General features: G+C 39.4%; 1 protein-coding gene across 2 annotated transcripts in view; it reads right to left on the bottom strand.

Annotated features, from left to right (window-relative positions):
- Positions 1-19,872, bottom strand: part of LOC135208520 (uncharacterized) — a 72,213-nt gene that overhangs the window by 2,692 nt on the left and 49,649 nt on the right. The window contains exons 2-11 of one of the 2 annotated variants that reach the window (XM_064240798.1): positions 18,990-19,061; positions 15,741-17,023; positions 11,294-11,351; positions 10,046-10,114; positions 9,582-9,683; positions 9,342-9,455; positions 9,059-9,157; positions 1,354-1,516; positions 728-889; positions 282-403 (exon numbers count right to left, since the gene is read on the bottom strand). In XM_064240798.1, the coding sequence (XP_064096868.1) occupies positions 282-403; positions 728-889; positions 1,354-1,516; positions 9,059-9,157; positions 9,342-9,455; positions 9,582-9,683; positions 10,046-10,114; positions 11,294-11,351; positions 15,741-17,023; positions 18,990-19,061 (2,244 nt within the window). The remainder of the gene's footprint in view (positions 1-281; positions 404-727; positions 890-1,353; positions 1,517-9,058; positions 9,158-9,341; positions 9,456-9,581; positions 9,684-10,045; positions 10,115-11,293; positions 11,352-15,740; positions 17,024-18,989; positions 19,062-19,872) is intronic. The other variant, XM_064240799.1, reaches the window with a different exon arrangement.

Raw genomic sequence — 19,872 nt, 5'->3', positions numbered from 1 at the left:
AATGTAAAAATCACAGCTGTAAGTTTTGGACTAAGCTGAGTCTTTTCAAATTAAATAATGAATATAATATATGAAGAGGTTTAGCTTCCAAAAAAGAACATTCAATTTATTGGCTGGCTCTGGAAAAAGGATTTATACCACCCCAATGATCTCTCTCTCACAAATGTAAGTAAATTTCTGTTATTATGCAAGCTGAAAAAACATGGAAAATGAATGTGGAAATACCAAATCATAATAAAAATCATTTGCAACCAACTCAGCTTAATTTAAATATATCTTACCAATGCATTCTTGTAGTGATCTTCACTGCTACAGTGTGCAAGAACACTCTCCTTATCTGGCTCAATAGATTTGCTACAGATGCTGCAACGAAAGTGTGTTGATACGATCATGTTGCCAATCCCTGAAATACAACCACGTAAATGACTAGGAGTCCGTGTGAAGGGCCACCAATCCTATATTAGATCTGTAAAATTACAAACCATGTTTGTTTGCAGCTGCGCTTTGACCAAGTCATTTTTTGTGAAATATTTTAGTCTTTCCATACATTCTGTATCTATCATGTACAGCTGGTTTTAGACATGTTATAAAATCATTAAGACTAATGAAACAAGGTGGTAAAATATGGAAGGTAAAATATAAAATAACAATGCTACACAACTTTCAACTTTAAAGACTGAAAAATAATAATCTTATACTTCAACCTCATAGTAAAGCAATCACTCACCAACCGGCTCTGATGGATCGAACGGCACCAACTGAACAGTGTTCTTTATGGGCTTCTTCATTCGAAGATTGATTTCTCTGAGGGTCTTTAGCTTGACTATTTTATCAGGCAACTTCTCTTTCCCTAAGGAATTCATCTTGGGAACCAACAGAGTCCAAATAGCTGGAATAAAAATAATGTCATGGCATCACTAGCACTTCACAGCAGAAAACCAATCACTTGACTACAATCAGCACAGATCCAAGAAAACCTGCTGGGATTATGGCATAAAATAAATTCAAAAGACAACAGTGGTTAATAAAATGTATAAACAGTGACTTAAAATTTCATATAAAAATTTTATCATTTAAGGAAAAATTTAAAAGAAAATTACCAAGATAATGGTCTCCAAAAGCAACACGTTAACTTCCAATATGGCATTTACAGTAATAAGAAACTTGGCTTGCAATAAATCAGATAATGTGAGGAGAACAGTGAAATTCCTGACATCAGCCAACACTGCATCTGCCATTCCTGAGCATTATCAGGATTCTTTTAATTCGAGCAGAAAGATGCTCTTAATGATTACAACTGTACAAACAATGAAGGACATGCCTTACTGTCTCCAAAAGAATATAAACAACTACCTTTGATTCTTTCTGCGACTGTGAATAACTTTCCTATCCTTTCCTCTTCTTCTTCAATTTGTTTTATTTCCTCTTCCATTCCTTCTGTCTTCATTTCCTCCTTCAATTCACTTAGGCGCTTCTTGAACCTCTCTTCTGATGCCACCATCTTCTTATAATCATTCTAAAAGTATAATCAAAGGTGCGAATACAAATTCCAAATCTAACCAAGTTGCTGAATAAGTTATATGGTTTAATGTAAAAAAAAAAAAAAAAAAAAAAGTTATTGTTATTATACAATTAAGTTTGTTCATACTTACCTGGCAGATATATATATATAGCTGTATTTTCTGAAGTCCGGCAGAATTTCAAAACTCGCGGCACACGCAGTGGGCGGCCAGGTGGTAGTACCCATTCCCGCCGCTGGGAGGCGGATATCAGGAACCATTCCCATTTTCTATTCATATTTTATTAATGCCCCTGTCTCCTGAGGGGAGGAGGGCGGGCACTTTAATTATATATATCTGCCAGGTAAGTATGAACAAACTTAATTGTATAATAACAATAACATTTTGTTCATGCCACTTACCTGACAGATATATATATAGCTGAATCCCACCTTCGGATGGTGGGAAGAGACAGAATAGGATTTTTTAGGAAACTTAAATTAAGTAGATGATATACATCTTGGTTCCTCACCTGTTAGCAAAGTAGACTCTGTGATTACTGTCACTTAAGCCTGCTTTTGCTTAAATCAGAGTTGCCAGCCAGGTGGAGACCTGTAGTGCTGGTGCGCTCTGGATGATCTGTCAACGGGTACGTGACCTCAACGTGACAAGACCATCGAGCCATACATATGAGGGCAACGAAGCAACTGACCACCACCTGACCAACTATCCAAAGACCCCTTAAAACTAACTAAAGGATGGGAGATCTTCACATAAGACTCACCACAACCTAAAAACACAACAATAAAACTAACCTAAACCTAACTAAGGGATAGGGAAAGAGCTACTTCCGGACCCCAAGACTGTGTCTGCAGAAACGTATGGCCCAAGTGAATTACAGTCGTCATAAATCGTTCTCACATCCCTTAGGTAATGTGAGGCGAAGACGGAGTTACTCCTCCAAAAGGTGCAATCAAGAATGTCCTTGATTGACATATTCTTTTGGAAGGCAAGAGAGGTAGCGACAGCTCTAACTTCGTGAGCTTTCACTCGTAAGAGGCTCAAATCAGTCTTCTGGAAAGATGAATGAGCCTCTTTAATGACGTCCCTCAGAAAGAAAGCAACAGCATTCTTAGATAAAGGTAACTCTGGTCTCTTCACAGAGCACCAGAGATTACCTGAGGGACCTCTTACCTCTTTTGTTCTATGTACATAGAACTTGAGAGCCCTGACAGGGCACAGGGCTCTCTCTGGTTCTTGGCCCACCAGACTTGACATACCCTTGATCTTGAAAGTTTTCGGCCAAGGATTAGAAGGATTTTTATTCTTCGCCAAGAAAGTTGGGCTCAAAGAGCAGACAGCATTGTCTCCTTTGAATCCCACTAAATTACTAAAAGCTTGTATTTCACTAACTCTCTTAGCCGTCGCCAGAGAAGTTAGGAAAAGAGCCTTCCTTGTCAAGTTTCGAAGAGACGCTGCTTGAAGAAGTTCGAAAGGACTTGACATTAAGAACTTAAGAACCACGTCAAGGTTCCATGAAGGAGGTCTCGTTTGAGGAATCTTCGAAGTTTCAAAAGATTTTAAAAGATCATGAATGTCTTTGTTGTCAGAAAGGTCAAGGCCTCTGTGCCTAAAAACCGCTGACAACATGCTCTTATATCCCTTGATGGTAGGGACTGCTAATTTCTGCACATTCCTGAGAAAGAGCAGAAAATCAGCTATCTGGTTCACAGAGGTCGAGGAAGAGGAAACTCCCTCCTTTTTACACCATGCCCTGAAGGAAGCCCACTTCGATTGGTAAACAGCTCTTGTAGAAGCACGCCTTGCATTTGCGATTGCTTTCGCAGCTGCTTTCGAAAAACCTCTCGCTCTGGCCAACTTTTCGATAGTCTGAACGCAGTCAGACTCAGAGCGGAGAGGTTTTGGTGAAACCTTTCGAAGTGAGGCTGTTTGAGTAGATCTTTCCTCCAGGGCAATGTCCTTGGAAAGTCTACAAGGAAAGACATGACCTCTGTGAACCATTCTCTCGCTGGCCACATCGGAGCGATCAGGGTCAACCTCGTCCCTTCTGAGGCCGCAAACTTCCTCATGACTTCCCCCAAAATCTTGAATGGTGGGAAGGCGTACAGATCTAGACCCGTCCAATTCCAAAGCAATGCATCCACAGCGATCGCTTCTGGATCTAGGACCGGGGAGCAATAAAGAGGAAGTCTCTTGGTCCTTGACGTCGCGAATAAGTCGACCAGAGGACGTCCCCACAACCTCCAAAGGTCTCGACACACGTCTTTGTTTAAGGTCCATTCCGTCGGTAGGATTTGTTCACGACGACTGAGAAGATCGGCCCTGACGTTTTGCACTCCTGCAATGAACCTCGTCAGGATCGTAACCTTTCTTCTCTTCGCTCACAGCAGAATCTCCCTCGCCAGGAAAAACAAAGTTCTGGAGTGTGTTCCTCCCTGATTCTTCAAATAAGCGAGTGCTGTGGTATTGTCGGAGTTTACCTGAACAATCTTGTTCTTCAAACTCCTTTCGAAGAACTGCAGAGACAGAAAGATTGCTGCAAGCTCTTTGACATTTATGTGCCAGGCTACCTGTTCCCCTCCCCAGGAGCCTGACATTCTTCCTTCCCTCCTAGTGTTGCTCCCAGCCCGTGATGGAAGCGTCGGAGAACAACACTAGGTCGGGGCTCAGAAGACTTAGGGACACGCCCTCCTGTAGTTTCTGTGGGTCGAACCACCATCTTAGATGGCTCTTTATTGGAAGAGATATTCTCAATATCGCATTGAGATCGTCCTTGGCCTTCCACTCGTCCGCAAGGAAAAACTGGAGAGGCCTGAGGCGTAGTCTTCCCAAGGAAACAAACCTTTCTAGCGAGGAAATGGTACCCAGCAGACTCATCCATTCCCTCGCCGAGCAAGTTTCTTTCCCTAAGAAGGCCGAGATCTTTTCTAATCCTAGCCGCTGACGTTCCTGGGACGGAAACGCTCGAAAAGCCACAGAATCCATCTGAATCCCCAGATACACGATGGACTGTGTCGGGGTCAGATGCGACTTTTCGAGGTTGACAAGAAGTCCCAGGGACTTTGCTAGGGCTAAAGTGAACTGCAAGTCCTTCAGACACTTTTCTCTCGACGACGCTCTGATAAGCCAGTCGTCGAGGTAAAGGGAAACTCTTATCCCCGAAGAGTGTAGCCACCTCGCCACATTCTTCATGACTACGGTGAACACCATTGGAGCCGTGGTCAGGCCGAAACACATAGCTCTGAACTGCCACACTTTTTTGTCTAAGACAAACCTTAGGTACTTTCTTGAAAGAGGGTGGATCGGGATGTGAAAGTACGCGTCCTGCAAGTCTAAGGACACCATCCAGTCGCCCGGTCTCAAGGCTCCCAGAACAGAATGAGGCGTCTCCATCGTGAATTTGGTCTTTTCCACGAAAAGATTGAGCCTGCTTACATCTAGAACTGGACGCCAACCTGACGACTGCTTTGGTACTAGGAAAATCCTGTTGTAAAAACCTGGAGACCCCAGGTCCGCGACTTGTTCCACCGCTCTTTTTTCGATCATTTGTTGAAGAAGATCGAATAAAACTTGTTTCTTCTCTCCCTGATAGGATGGAGAAAGGTCTCTGGGAGTCGTAGAAAGAGGAGGAAGATCTAAAAAGGGGATCTTGTACCCCTGCTCCACGATCTTGAGGGACCAAGAGTCCGTGTCTCTCTCTCTCCATGCTCCCGCAAAAAACTTCATTCTGGCTCCGACTGGTGTCTGAAGGACATGCTTCTCACTTGGAAGGCTTTGATTTAAAGGAAGCTCTTCCTCGTGAAAAACCTCTCCCTCGAGGAGCCCCACGAAAGGGCTTAACCTTCTTCGGCGGTCGAACAAAAGCTGAAGAAGTGGAAGGGACTGCCGAACGTCTCGAGGACTGGGCTAAGAGGTCCTGCGTTGCCTTTTCTTGCAAACTGCTTGTCAGGTCCTTAACCAAAGTCTGGGGGAAGAGATGGTTAGAAAGAGGAGAAAAAAGCAAATCCGCTTTCTGAGCTGGAGTAACTGACCGAGCCGTGAAATTGCACAGCAAAGCTCTCTTCTTCAAGAAGGCCGTCCCAAAACGAGAGACGAGCTCCTCAGAACCATCCCTGACGGCTTTGTCCATGCATGCTAACACGCTGGACAGCTCCCCCAGACTGAGAGATTCTGGGCTTCTCGATTGCAGATCCAGAACTCCCAAGCACCAGTCTAGGAAGTTGAAAACTTCAAGAGTCCGGAGCAGACCCTTCAAATGATGGTCCGTCTCCGTGGGGGTCCAGGTCACTTTAGCAGTGGATAAAAGGGACCTCCTCTGAGAATCCACCAAGCTGGAGAAATCCCCTTGTGCTGAAGAAGGGATTCTTACACCCACGTCTTCTTTGGTTTTATACCACATACCCCCTTTTCCGCTGAGTCTAGCTGGAGGCAATGGGAAAGTTGTCTTGCCTTGATCTCTCCTTCGTTCCATCCAATCTTGGAGTTTCTTGAACGCCCGTTTAGTGGAGAGCGAAGTTTTCATCTCGACAAACTCCGGAGTCTTACCAGTCTTAGAGGATGAAAACTGCGAAGGAGGAGACTTGGGAGCTGCAGGCTGGAACTTGTCCTTGAAGGACGAACGCAACAGCCGCACGAGAACTTTATAATCCGAGATTGACGAGGCAGCAGAAGGTTCCTCTTCAACAGAGTCGGCAGGACTACTCAACTCTCCTTCTTCTCTAATCGGAAGAGGAGACCGCCTCTCCGGAGAGGGCGTACGTATGTCGGGTCTTGCCTTAATCAAAGACCCCCTATGCTTACTGGATGAAGCCTTATCTAGGCTGTCTTCTTTGTGACGTTTACCACTCGAAGTAGGCAGAGCGTCCTGACGGCGATAAGCGTCCTTAGCGACACCCGAGGCAGCCTCACTTGCAAGAGAAGCGTCCTTACGTTTCTTAAACGAAAGGGAAGACATGTTATCCGGAATACGCGCCTGTGCGCGCAAACCAGCGTCTTGAAGTACGACTTCTTCTTGGCCGGAGTCCCCCAAAGCGTCCTGAGGAGCGTCCTGCCGAGCGTCCTGTCGAACGCCTTCAAAAGCGTCCTGACGCAACGTCTTCTTAGAGGACGAACGAGATCGGCGAATCGCCGAAGGAGACGCGATCGGCGAAAGAGACGAACGAGGAGAGGGAGAAGGAGACTGCTTCGTCCTCTTGACGGGCAGTCTAAGGTCCTTCCTCCGCTTAGGCTCGACTGCTGCTGGGCGAGTCCTCTGAGCCATAAGCGTCGATAGCTGGTCCTGAAGGGACAAAAGAATGTTCTTCGTTGGAGAGGAACGAACAGAGGGAGCAGGACTGATCCTGCGAGAAGACGAGGGGCGAGGGGACGCCTCCTTCCTTCTCACAGGTACAGCTACCTGCTTCTCAGGGATACGCGCCTGTGCGTGCAACCCAGCGTCCTCATCGGAGGAGATCTTACCTCTTTTCTGAGGAGGAAAAGCGTCATAAGCGTCCTCCGAAGAAAGCGGCGATACAGGACGTGAAGCGTCCTCAACACGAAACGTCCTTTTCAGCGGACGAGAGTCTCTCCGAGCGCTCCACCCCTTGCGCGGGGAGGACGCTTCGGAGGACGAAAAACAGTCCTTAAGGATGCGCGCCTGTGCGCGCTCCTTGACAGCCTGGGACTTTGCAACAAGGCCTGCCGAAGGGACGCCAGATCGGTGGGGAGCCCCCGTAACCCTCTTGCGGCTTTCGACATACCCTCTCCCTGAGTCTTGGGAGTCCGATAGAGGTCTAGGCCTAGAGGCATTATGGGGCCGATCTGACGCCCCCTCCACAACACTAGGGGCACGATCACACACTTGAACTGAGCCAGTTTCCAAGGCTTTCACTTTGGTCTCCAGAGTGCGTAGAGACTCCAAAATCAGAGAGAGAGCATTAGCTTCTCCCGACACAGATTCAGGGCCCGAAGGCAACACAGGTTTAGGAGATGCAAACTCTACAGGTGTTAATACAGGTGAATTATTAGCCTTACCTTTGGTAGAACCACTCCTGGAGGAAGACCTCCTGATCCTATCGCGTTCCAATTTACGACGATAGGACTCATACACTCTCCAATCATCATCAGTCAATCTCTCACATTCATTGCACCGATTATCCACCAAACAATTATGCCCCCTACAACTCATACATACTGTGTGGGGGTCTACCGATGCTTTCGGTAGCCTCACCTTACAATCAGTCCTCACACACACTCTGAAACTCACTGCACTTGATCCAGACATCACGTTTACAGAAAAGCCAATCCAAAGTCAAAAAACGGTCCACTATCGCGTATGCCAATCCAACAATCCAAATCAATACCAAAAGACAATCAGATACTTAAATGCGAGCCAAATCCAAAAAATCCTGAGCGGAGGTCTGTAAACAGTAGTTTACCGACCGGCGACAGAAAAAAATATGAATAGAAAATGGGAATGGTTCCTGATATCCGCCTCCCAGCGGCGGGAATGGGTACTACCACCTGGCCGCCCACTGCGTGTGCCGCGAGTTTTGAAATTCTGTCGGACTTCAGAAAATACAGCTATATATATATCTGTCAGGTAAGTGGCATGAACAAACTAAATATGTACAACAGTCTATTTTCTGGGCTTTTAACACAGATTCTGTAAATCCAACAGCATGAACCATAGGAGCCACAACCATATGAACAAGAACTAGCATACAGAGGTGTACTAGATCTCTGATATAGTCAACTTCACATAAAACAGCTATTATAATTATTAGCCACACAAACACACACACACTGCTACACCACTCACATCTCACGTTTACGACCTATGAGTAAGCATAGTTTTACGCTTCATTTAACCACACATCTCAGAAATTCTAAGCCTGTGACTGCTGAATGAACAAGGTGACACTTTCACTTTAAAAAAAATTACTTTTTTAGCATAAATTTAACCATGTACAGTAAGTACATTATGCAAATATACTGTATATTTAGAACTTTTAACACAGGAAGAAAAAACCACATGTAAAAACACAAAGGACAGATTTTTTTAGCTATACTGACTCAACTGGTAACATAATCCATAAAATTGAGGTCCATTAAACAGCAGTGCCAATGTATCACCTTGCAACAATTAAGAATCTAGAAAAGCTTGTGAAAACGCATGGTGTCTCCCCTAAATTCAAGAGGAAAATGGAATTTTTATAATAAGATGAAATTTTATGGCATACTTACCGAACAAATTATATAGCTGTAGGGAGCCTACAGCTATATAATTGTTCGGTAAGACACTGCAATAAAAGTCTCTTGCATTCTTTATAGTAAAGTACTACCCTAGCACTATTTTCCTTATTCTTTTCTGTATGTCTGATTTTAAAATTGATATCTGTTTGCTTGTCCAATGTTGCATGTCATCAACATAGAATACAAAGCCATCAAAGACATATTTTCATCTTTAGAAAATGTAACCAAGTATATTCCACTCAACTTGCCCATGACTGCCTGTGTATACTACCCTACAACATACGTCATTTCATATTACAACTTACTTCCAAGTGCTTCAGTGACAAACGATGGTTCTCATACTGCAACCTGCTGGCAAAGCGCTGGTTGTTACAGCAGAGTGGTTTAACAAATCTATGTAGGAGCTGAAAAGAAAGCAGCAGCCGTCATTAAATCTGATCGATGGTAGATTTAATTGGAAATATCAAGAGATAATACGCATCTCGATTTCAAAGCTCATTTTATGTTTGATGCCCTTAAATGTATCCCTACCCAAATACAGTGATAAAAACCCCCAAGAATAGCATACAAAATCAAAATACTTCTTACCCTATTAGCAGCGATGCCCATGTGATGAGATTTACCCCACTTGGGTACATCACATGTTGGACAGTAGCCATCTGTGGGAACATTAGCAATAGAGAGATCCCTTCTCAGTTCCATCTGAAAATGAACAATACCCATTGAAACAGAATCTTGTTAAATATGCAGAGTATGAAAAAATTCACTATTCCTCCACTTTTTGTCATACAGAAGGGATTACTGGTGATCAAGTAAACTTTAACTTACCTTGACATCAGATTTGAGAACATGGTAGGTTGCATTAGACTTGGCATAGAAAGACCGTGTCATGGCAACGTGTTTCTTTCCTATCTGGTGCATCAAGTAACTCTGAAAGTATCACACAAATATGAGGAGACATGAAAACACAATGAATACTCTGACAATATTAAAAACCTTCACTACCACAATTACAGTAGCTACTAATTTCAAATCTTAGCCTAACCCCATAACTGTTATTTCAACAAAATTCAACAAAATCACTGCACAATATGTAGAAGATTAAGTTACCTTTCTCTATTATTATTTCTCACAATATTGCCCTGGAATACCTGTACTCTTACACTGAAATATGTTTTACGTGTCAGTATCAAAATGTAACATACACAGCACAGACCAGCATAAAGCAAATTCCAACATGAAGCAGACATTCCAAAATAACAGTACGCATAACAAATGAATTTCATACTCACATCAACACTGCTGAATTTACTCTGATCGCACATGTGACAATACAGAGCCTCAAGAGGTAGACTACCATACTGTAAGGAGAGAAATCTTAATGACAACAAGATTTCTTAGAATTACAGTTACAGACATTATAACAGACACCTCAGACACTATTAATACTTTTAATTTCTGAAAGCAAAATCTCTCTTACCACGAGTCCTTTACCCTAAAATCTTGTTTAAAGGTCATTTCTTCAAATGTAAATAAGCATTTGATGAGAGTGGATGATTGAAACTCTTATTTGACCTCAACAAACACTTCAATAAAAAATGAAGGGTTAACCTTCAGTAATACAGTAACAAAAGTAGACTTCCACTAAATCTGACACCAATGAGACCTGAGGAGTCCAGGTCAGTGGTAATTCCAAATTACAGGAGGATTACTATATCCAACCAGTGGCTAACTACCTCACTCCTTTTTGAAATATAGCGTACTGAATATCATACTGCAACCATGTAAAATTTGACTTTCGTATAAAGACATTTTCCCCCAAATATATACATAATCACTTTATCATAAGATCGGTGTACAATATAAGTCCAAATTTTCTATAAGGTCCAAAGTGAGTTTAGACCAACTTTCACAACAATCCATTTGGTCACACCTCACACATCAAAGACAATAAAGAAAATAGGCTTGTATAGGCTATTACTACTTGAGATTTATAGGACCTTAAAAATCCAATAAAACTAAAAATAAGGAAAAAATAATGTCTGTCAAGTCAAGGTAGCAAGTTTGTTACATACTCTGGACTCTGGTAATCAGCAGTGTACTTCAGTTTGGATTTAGTTTTACTAAGATGTTCAATCAACGTATTCTTTGCACTTATATTTCTCATGATGTGTATATATTGGTTACCATGTAGTACAACATACAATAATAACATCCGTTTAGCACATTTCAACTTTCTGTATTTGTATGGCATAAAGGTGCATTGTCTACCATCTGCCACCAAAATTACATTCAACTATTTAAGAAACACATCTTGGGCTCGATACTGACATCTAAAATGTAGTAACCTAACTTAAGTGCTAAAGTGAACATCTTGCAAGACACTACATTTTCTGGCTGAAGCTGACAAGAAATGTATGCAAATTAATGTGAACAATCAACGGGATGTTTTTAAATTCAATGTCACTAATTGATACACACAGCATCTAAATCCAGGCTGAAGTGATAAAATAAAAGTACAGAAATTTATAAAAACTCACTTTTTTGCTAAGACGTTTCCTCTCATCAGGAGTCAACAGCTGCTTAACCAAATCCACGCTGTAAAATGAAATACTTTAGTGAATGGAAAGTTCACAATACAGAGTTAGTAAATGTAGGAAGAAAAAATTTAAGTACTCAATCAATGAAAAAGACTTTCAATTTTAATCTGGCTGATGCAACTTGTAACAAACTTTAACCCCCTATGATACAGTGGCAAACTAAGAATGTCCTCTTAGAATGAGCGCCCATCTTATGAACTCAAGTAGTATAAAAAATAATTAGTCTACAAGGAATATTGCAGTGGATATCACATGCATAGTGGTGTACAACAAACATACCTTAAACCATAATAGCAAACATTACCCATAAAAACATTGTGAAACTCCTTTACCAGATGTAGACAGAACAGCTTATTACCAATAATATTCACACAAGTCCGGCAATCCATCTGAAACCTCACCTACAAGATCAATCCAAAGACATAAGTTACAATACAAAACTAAGTTCCTCTCAATACTGTTTCCTACAATACTTACTGTACAGTAGTTCACAAGTGTACAAAACTGATGTAAAGTTTACCTAATGGATACAACTACAAGTATCAGAGCTTTAGAGGCACTGAAGTAAACTAATGTAATTTTCAAAACTGGGAGCTTAGGTACACTGATGAATCACACAATGACAGATGAAGACAAACTATTCCCTCATTTCCTGTCTCCATATACCCCATAAAGCTTGGCAAATAAGTTTTAAAACCTAACTTCAAAGCACTATATGAGAAGCTAATACATACTTAAATCATTAGAGTTAACCCAGTTATATCTTTATAATGTACTTTAATTTTGATAATGCATCATACAGTATTACTACAAATTAATACCTTAAAAAACTAGTAAACTTGCAATAAATAACAATTAAATGACATTTTTTTCTATGATTTCCTACATTACTACAGTAATCTTGTAGCCTTAAAAGTCTACTTAATTAGTTCATGCCAGGTCAATCATCAGCTTCACTTTCCCCTGGTTTACCTGGAAGGCCACTAAGCCACGTATCCCTCTCTAAACTTCAAACCTGCACATGAAATACTGCTAAGACCTGCACAATTCAATCAAATCACAGTCAGTGAATGGTGCATCAAACATTCTTGATCCAAACTGAAAATTTATCAGGTAGCAAATCATGTTTGTTTACTGTATTTGACAGCATATAAAAACAGACTTTCTTTTACATGGGCTGGTTGTCAACGTTTTCTCAATTACGACTATAAAATAAATCGTCTAAATATTTTGAAAACATACGTCTGGCAGCAATAAACATTTCAAGAGAGGGAAGTAACAAAACTCATCCAAAAATGGAAAACAACTATGTATCATACAGAGGTTTTGTATATGATTTTGTTGTCCTGTGTTGTAAAAAAAAAAAAGTGTGTGCATCAAGTTTCCAATGAATTCTTAAATTTATTGTTCAACATTGAGGTTAAATCAGGAGTTAGATTGGATGGGTATTAACTCAAACTTAGCAATGCAGTCAAAAATTCATTCTTACAGAAAAACTAATATATCTCTGATATGGGCTGTATTGATGAACATGACACGCACTTTTAAATAAATAGTTTTGAATTTATTCAAATCACAGAGATATCTATGAGTTTGTTCAGACAAAAAGGCTAAGATGATATCTCACAACTACTAGTCCTAGATAAAGGTTATTTTACAGTTCAGTACAAGGCGAGTATACGTACAGAAAATGTTTGCTGTATTATGCTGTGAATACAAGAGAAGACTCTATGTAGTTAAATAAGCAAAAGGTATGATCATCCAGACTAGAATATTATACAATACTCAATATTTTTCTCATCCTATGCTAAAACTGGGGATGAGTCTTAGTATATGCCATCAAATACAGAATTTAAACAATTTCAAAAACCAAAGGTGAAAGATTCAACAATCAAAATCTTGAAAAAAAGGAAGAAAAACAATTTATGCTTTCAACATAAACAAAGCCACACAAACAAGAAAAACTCAGTCACACCTTAATATTAAGCAAGTGAAAATGGACAAAAACCAGGACAAATTCAATAACTGCCAAAAAACCCTTAAAACAAAATCGTCCTTTAACCTACATATTTTTGTCTAGTTTCATTATATTAATGACAAGAATTACTCAACATGCTCTGGGTTTTACATGATACTAAAAGAGCTGCGATATAAATCTTAAAGGTTTTGAGTCTGTGATAATCAATGTAAGAGTAACAATTGCCAACAGTGAACAGAGTATGGGTAACTGAAACATGAATATCACTATTTCCTGCATGCAAACACGACCTAGTTATCCGAATTGCTTATTACAAAAGAATATTACTGGCTATATCTACCCAAAGTAAGAGTGTAACACTACCCAATAATAATAACAACTATTTAATCAAGATTGCTGGTTAGTCACAAAAATGTACCAATATGTTCTAGAATACTTTCCAACCACTTAAACCTTCCACAAGTAATCCCAAAATGTCAACGTATGCCACTGCCCACCACACCAGAATATCACTTATCCTCTTACAAAATTCAAAATACACTACAGTGCCGAATGCTGTGAATAAATCTTTTATGAAGAAAATAAAAACCTTCTTTAATCCATACAGTTCAAATTCCTAGGCAACTTTACAACAGATTCTACCACTTCAAAATAGGCAATACTACTTCTTTTAAATCTGGATAGCTGTGGTTACAATAGGAGATACATGAAGAAATGGCTATGAAAATACGAAAACAAAACTATGCTTTTTGCAGATTACACCAATATTCATACTCAGCAATATGCAACAGGATATTTTCCTTTTCTCAAGCCAATTTCTGTAACTTTCACGTACACATTTTTTGTACACAAGTAGTCTACTATAGATGCCAAGATATAAATCCCCACTTGACTTATGGGCCATAAGGACTTTCAAATCAATTCTGTTTGTTCAAGGTGGCTTTTAAAAGGAAGCATCAAGACTAATGTATTCCTCCATTTGCGAATGTAATTAAAGACCAAATGTTGCACCATGCTGGTAACACAGCTTGTTCACCTGCTGTAGACGTTAGTGATTCGTTCTACATAAGTAACAAATATTGATTACTTTTTATTTACTTTCTATAGTGTACTTTACAGCTGAAAATGTCCAGCTAAATGATTCTGTGATGAAAAAAGCAAGTCATCACAATCTTGAATTCTATTTTGTTAATAGGCAAAACTGTTATGCAAATTAAGTAAAAGGGTATATATTGTATTCACTTTTTCCCATATTCTAGTTTAAATTTGACTCCCTTAACATTACCAACACTAATGTTTAGTTAACAATTTACATGGCAATATCAATACATGTCCAGTATTACATACAGTTATAAAAACAGAAAAAAATATTAAGTTTACCTCAACCTGAGGAGTGTTTTTGTTAATCCTTTTAAAGGATTACTAAAGAATCCTTTCATGCAATGTAACTATTATTAAGTTTATATAGTCTTCCTTCATTATATTTATCCATCTCTCATTTTTGAGGTACCTAGGACTGAAATGCAAAAATGTCAGCACGTCTACAAAGGGCTGTCGAAACCTTTGATGCTATTGCATTGTAAGTATAGAAAGAAAGATGTGTAATATATTTAGCTTCAATGATTGGGTGATCACTATTTTGCTTCAGGCTATATTTCCTCTCACTGCCGAACTCTAAATCCTTCAATTGAACAAAAAAATAAATGGATTAAAGGAATAAAAAATTCTTTAAAAGGTAAGTAAAACAGCACTTTTCTGATCTCATACGACCACTGATTCAAAGATTAGAACTTGAAATAGCAGTGCAGTACAATGGTGAAAAATGCTGCACGCATTAATCCACTATGAACAGGAACTGAATCATGATTTTATTTGCCTGAAGAGTACCTTTTACTAAGGCAAATTCTTGTACAGTATAGAATGTTCAATTTTAAAATCTTATTTTACATGTACAGATTATCTACAACAGCTGCAAAATATCATGCAAGAAAAAGAAAAGACTGACTGTTTCACCTGAATATGGTTATATGCGCAGTCATCACTTTCAAATATATATTTCAATGTTTTATAAATTTGATTGCAATAATCATTTTGCCCCTGCAAAAGATTTCACTGCAAAATTTGGTAAACTTAAAAGTTTAAAGGTACTTCTTGAAGCTATGCTGGTATTTTGGTTTAGAAACCCATAAAATATTTCAAGCTTTGGGCAAACTGCAATTATAAATGCAGTGTAAGACTGACCCCTATGGCCTTCCCTTATCATCTTCAAATAATGTGTGACAGCTTTCGCTTAATTTACGCGAAAGAATACAAGATCGACAGCCCTTGTGACCACTGCTTCAAAAGCCGGAAAAATAAAAGGATAGAAATCAATAATAAATGTACTGTTGTTATCAAGGCTAAGCTTACCTTGGAGCAGCGCCCAGTAAGGCTGGTTTCTTGGCGCCAAGTCTTTCTCTAACGGACAGCCTTGGTGGCTGGTAGCCGCCTTGCTGCATGAACTGTTGCACTTGTTCATCCCCATATTGCCATGCAAAATCGTCATACTGCCATGATTGGGACTCATCATAATTCTGAGGCCAAAATTCCTCACCACCTTCAAATTGTTCACATGGACCCCATTCAGAGTCATCATACCATCCACTTTCTTGATATTCAAGAGACTGTTCTGGAGGGAAGTGTTCCCCTTGGAAGTCATCTTCAAAAGATTGCATCAGAGACTGGGGTTCCTCATAACCCATTCCCTCCTGCTCAAATGCATTCATCTGGCGCCTGTTGCGCAATCCACGACCGCGGCCTAACGAGCCGACGCCACGGGCTACGCGACCGCCACGACCTCCCCGACTTCGCATTGCGCCACGGGAGGATGCTGGCTCCCACTGATAGTCGTCCTCATCTTGCCCATGCCCTGGGTATGGCCCCAAGAGAGATTTTGGTTTAGGTCTATCAGAGCCAGGGAATGATCCCAGGAGAGGTTTAGGCTTTGGTTTATCATGACCAGGGTAAGGCCCTAATAAAGGTTTCGCCTTGGGTTTATTTTTCTCAGGGCCTGGATATGGACCTAACAGAGACTTGGGTTTGGGTTTCTCAAATTCTGGGTACGGACCCAACAAGGGCTTACGGCGTTTTTCGGGAGGACTATCAAAGGAGCGGGATCCTCCCCATCGTTGGTCATTGTCATCGTAGTTTTCGTGAAAAGACTCGGGAGGTTCCCATCTTTGTTCTTGATTCCCACCACGATATTCACTGTGGGACTGGGATCCCCATCGACTTGAATTTTGTTCTCTGCCCTGGCGCTCATTGTGCGCTTGGGGCCCCCACTGATTTTGATTACGCTCTCCACGCCAGTTGCCACCTTCACGTTCAAATGCAAAGTTATCGTTATTTCTATTCTGAGGTTCTGCTCCCCATTTTTCCTGATTATTAAAACCTCTACCAAAATGTTCACCACCATGTGACTTTGAGCCCCACTTGCCTTCGTCACGGTCCTCACTATGCCGTGCATTACGTGACGAACCCCATCTATTTTCCTCTTGTTCTCTATTTTGGTGCTTAGGCTGTTGACCCCAGCGATTTCCATCGCTCTCTTTAGAGAATCTCTCGTTAAAGGACGAAGGGCCCCATTGGCTTTCGCCCAGGCCTCTATTACTGTGGGCCTGAGGCCCCTGTTGGTAGTCATCTTCCTCTCCTCCCTGTAGACAATATTTAATAAAATGTTGATCAATTTCAATCATGAGCCTATCATTATACCTTCAGTGTTAATTCCTAACCATGTCATCAAACAGTAATCTGAAAATGAGACACTTATTATCATGTATTATTCCTTTAGGAATATCAGGTTTACATTTCAAGTATGGCATTTTCATGAACACACTTTCCATCAGTAAACAGTAGGACAGTGCTACTACTCCCCTCAACAGTTTAATTTATTCACGAATAAATTTTTAATCACTTAACAGTAGTGCAATACTACAAATTTGTTCAACAGTAAAATTTCTGGCAAATCTAAGTGTTACACATTGCTATCATCAAACAACGCAAGTTATAATGGGGATGGAGTAAGTACTGTAAGTGTCAACCTTTTTGGTATACAATCAAGTCTTACAGAACCTATTCATCAATAGGCCATTATTGAGAACAAATATTTGAAAAAAAGAGATATCAGATATCTCGTGTACAATAACAGCTCAGGATGACTAAGCATCTCAAGAACAATTTTCAATGTATTTATGTATACACAATACTTACATGTGTCTGATTGGGAGGACAGTGAATATATTCCATTCAAAAAATTTCTCAACTAAAAGTTTCTCATGGGTAAAAGAATCTCAATTTAAAGAGACACGGGCACATTCAAAAGTAAAAGTTTAAATCTGAAATTTTACTAACAATTGTTGTAAGTAATTTCCAGTAACACTGAAGTGCAGCTATCCATAATATTAGGGCCCTTAAAAAGATGGATTAAGGGTTACAAATTGCTATCATTATACATTTATATGTATGGTTGAGAACCAAAATTACAACAAATAGCACAGCATTAACTGGAGTAATTGCAAGCTCTTATTGCACATTGAAATGTGTGGGCTACTTCAAGTCATGTTCACATTTAGCACTTCTACAGAATGGATTCTTCATTTATTAATTCAAAATGACATTAGTTACACAGGTGAGTGCAATATAATGTACACAAATGTTATTTTTTCTGGCCAATGGGTACAGTGTTAATATAAATTTTATACTGTACACAGCTGTTACCCTTTACTGTATGTGGCAAATTGGTGTACAATTCAATGATATACTTGTAAAACATTCTTATGGTACCTAGCAGACATAATCTTGTGACTGAAAAGAAAATTAGGTTATAATATCTGCAAAAAATCTTACAGTATTCAGGTCAGAGTATGCAGTAAATAATATTCTTAAAACACTCAAAGTAGAGTTACCAGTGGTATTTTACCTAAGAGCAGAATTTTCTGTGTCTTTGATGTTTGAACAAATATTTTTTAGAACATCAATCAGAAGGATATGACAATGCAACTGACCTGGCTGGCAGTCAGTCTCTTATTGAATTAATATAATTTTTTTAACTAAACCAGAAAAAAGTTTATATATATATATATATATATATATATATATATATATATATATATATAAATATATATATATATAGATATATATAATATATATATATATATATACAATTTCAGTATTTTACCACACTATCATTTATGGCAGATTCGAGCCATATTGCTCACCAACACCTGGAGACACAAGTGATGTGTACCTATGTTGTGCAATACTCCTACAGATGAAAAAGAAGACTCTTCCTAAGAAGTGTGACTATCCATATATTCCAAACCACAGGCAAAACTTCGTCACTAATTGAAGAATTTCCTAAGATTGCCTCTCTCTACTAATGATAAACCTAAAACCTTCAAAGAACAATTGAAAGCTGTGTATACTGTAATGCTGTGAGACAATGTATCCAAACTAACCATGATTTCCTTGCACCAGAAACATTAAGCACTTTAGTCTCATCTTCTCGTTTCAACTACATATACCATTTTGGATTCTCGTAACTAAACAGTCAGGAACTGCTACCTTTATCCCAAGCAAAAACACACAATTTATACAAGAAATGAAAATGCCAACACTCACATAATCCATACGTCTGCGTTTATTTGGGGGAAATTCTTGTACAAGATTGTCAGCTTTATACCCTTTAGGGCCCTGTGAAATATACCAAACACAGATTAAAACTAGTACCGACAGACAAAGAACATAAACTCTGTCACAGGATACTCGTTACTAAGAGCAAAAGTAGGAAATCATCATTAAAATAATTAAATTTTTCAGACACTTTTAAATCACACATTGCTAAATATCACTGACAAATTTATTCTATTTTTAAATTATAAATATAAATGCCAAGTAATCATCGAAACATTTACAGTACTTTACCTTCTACAGAAAAGGTAAACTTGTAAGATTCATCTGAGTGTATATCAGTTATTATGAATCACTTTTACAATCAGATCACAATTTTATAAACTATTATCAATCTTGACAAGATAAATTTCCACTCTAAACACAACACTGCTGACAATAACTTCTTGCACTATACATCTGCAAACTTTTCACCAAACTACACCTTACCATTAATGTGCACCACAAACATCAAATCCCAATGAAACTATTGACTAATAAAGTGATGTTCCCCAAAAATAAATGCTGAAGATACAAGCAATATTCTTTACCAACCAACCTTCAACAACTAAAAAATGTATTATGCTACTTTCAAACATCCCAGCTAACTTACACCAAACAACTGTTTAAACACTGTAACAAAATAAAGGGGGGAGGGGAAATTATACATGGTTTAATACACATGCAACAGTTCCTCTCCACAGGTTTCCATACAGTAGCATGGATACATGGCTGTGTGATTTGATACCTACCAGGCCATGATTTCTAAAACTGTTCCTCATGTGAAGCACTTTATAACCAGCTACCTTTTAACTTAAGTTACCCACAACACCAA

Source organism: Macrobrachium nipponense, chromosome 35 (genome assembly GCF_015104395.2).
Source record: "Macrobrachium nipponense isolate FS-2020 chromosome 35, ASM1510439v2, whole genome shotgun sequence".
Classification (NCBI taxonomy): domain Eukaryota; kingdom Metazoa; phylum Arthropoda; class Malacostraca; order Decapoda; family Palaemonidae; genus Macrobrachium; species Macrobrachium nipponense.
This window is presented reverse-complemented; position numbering and strand designations above follow the sequence as displayed.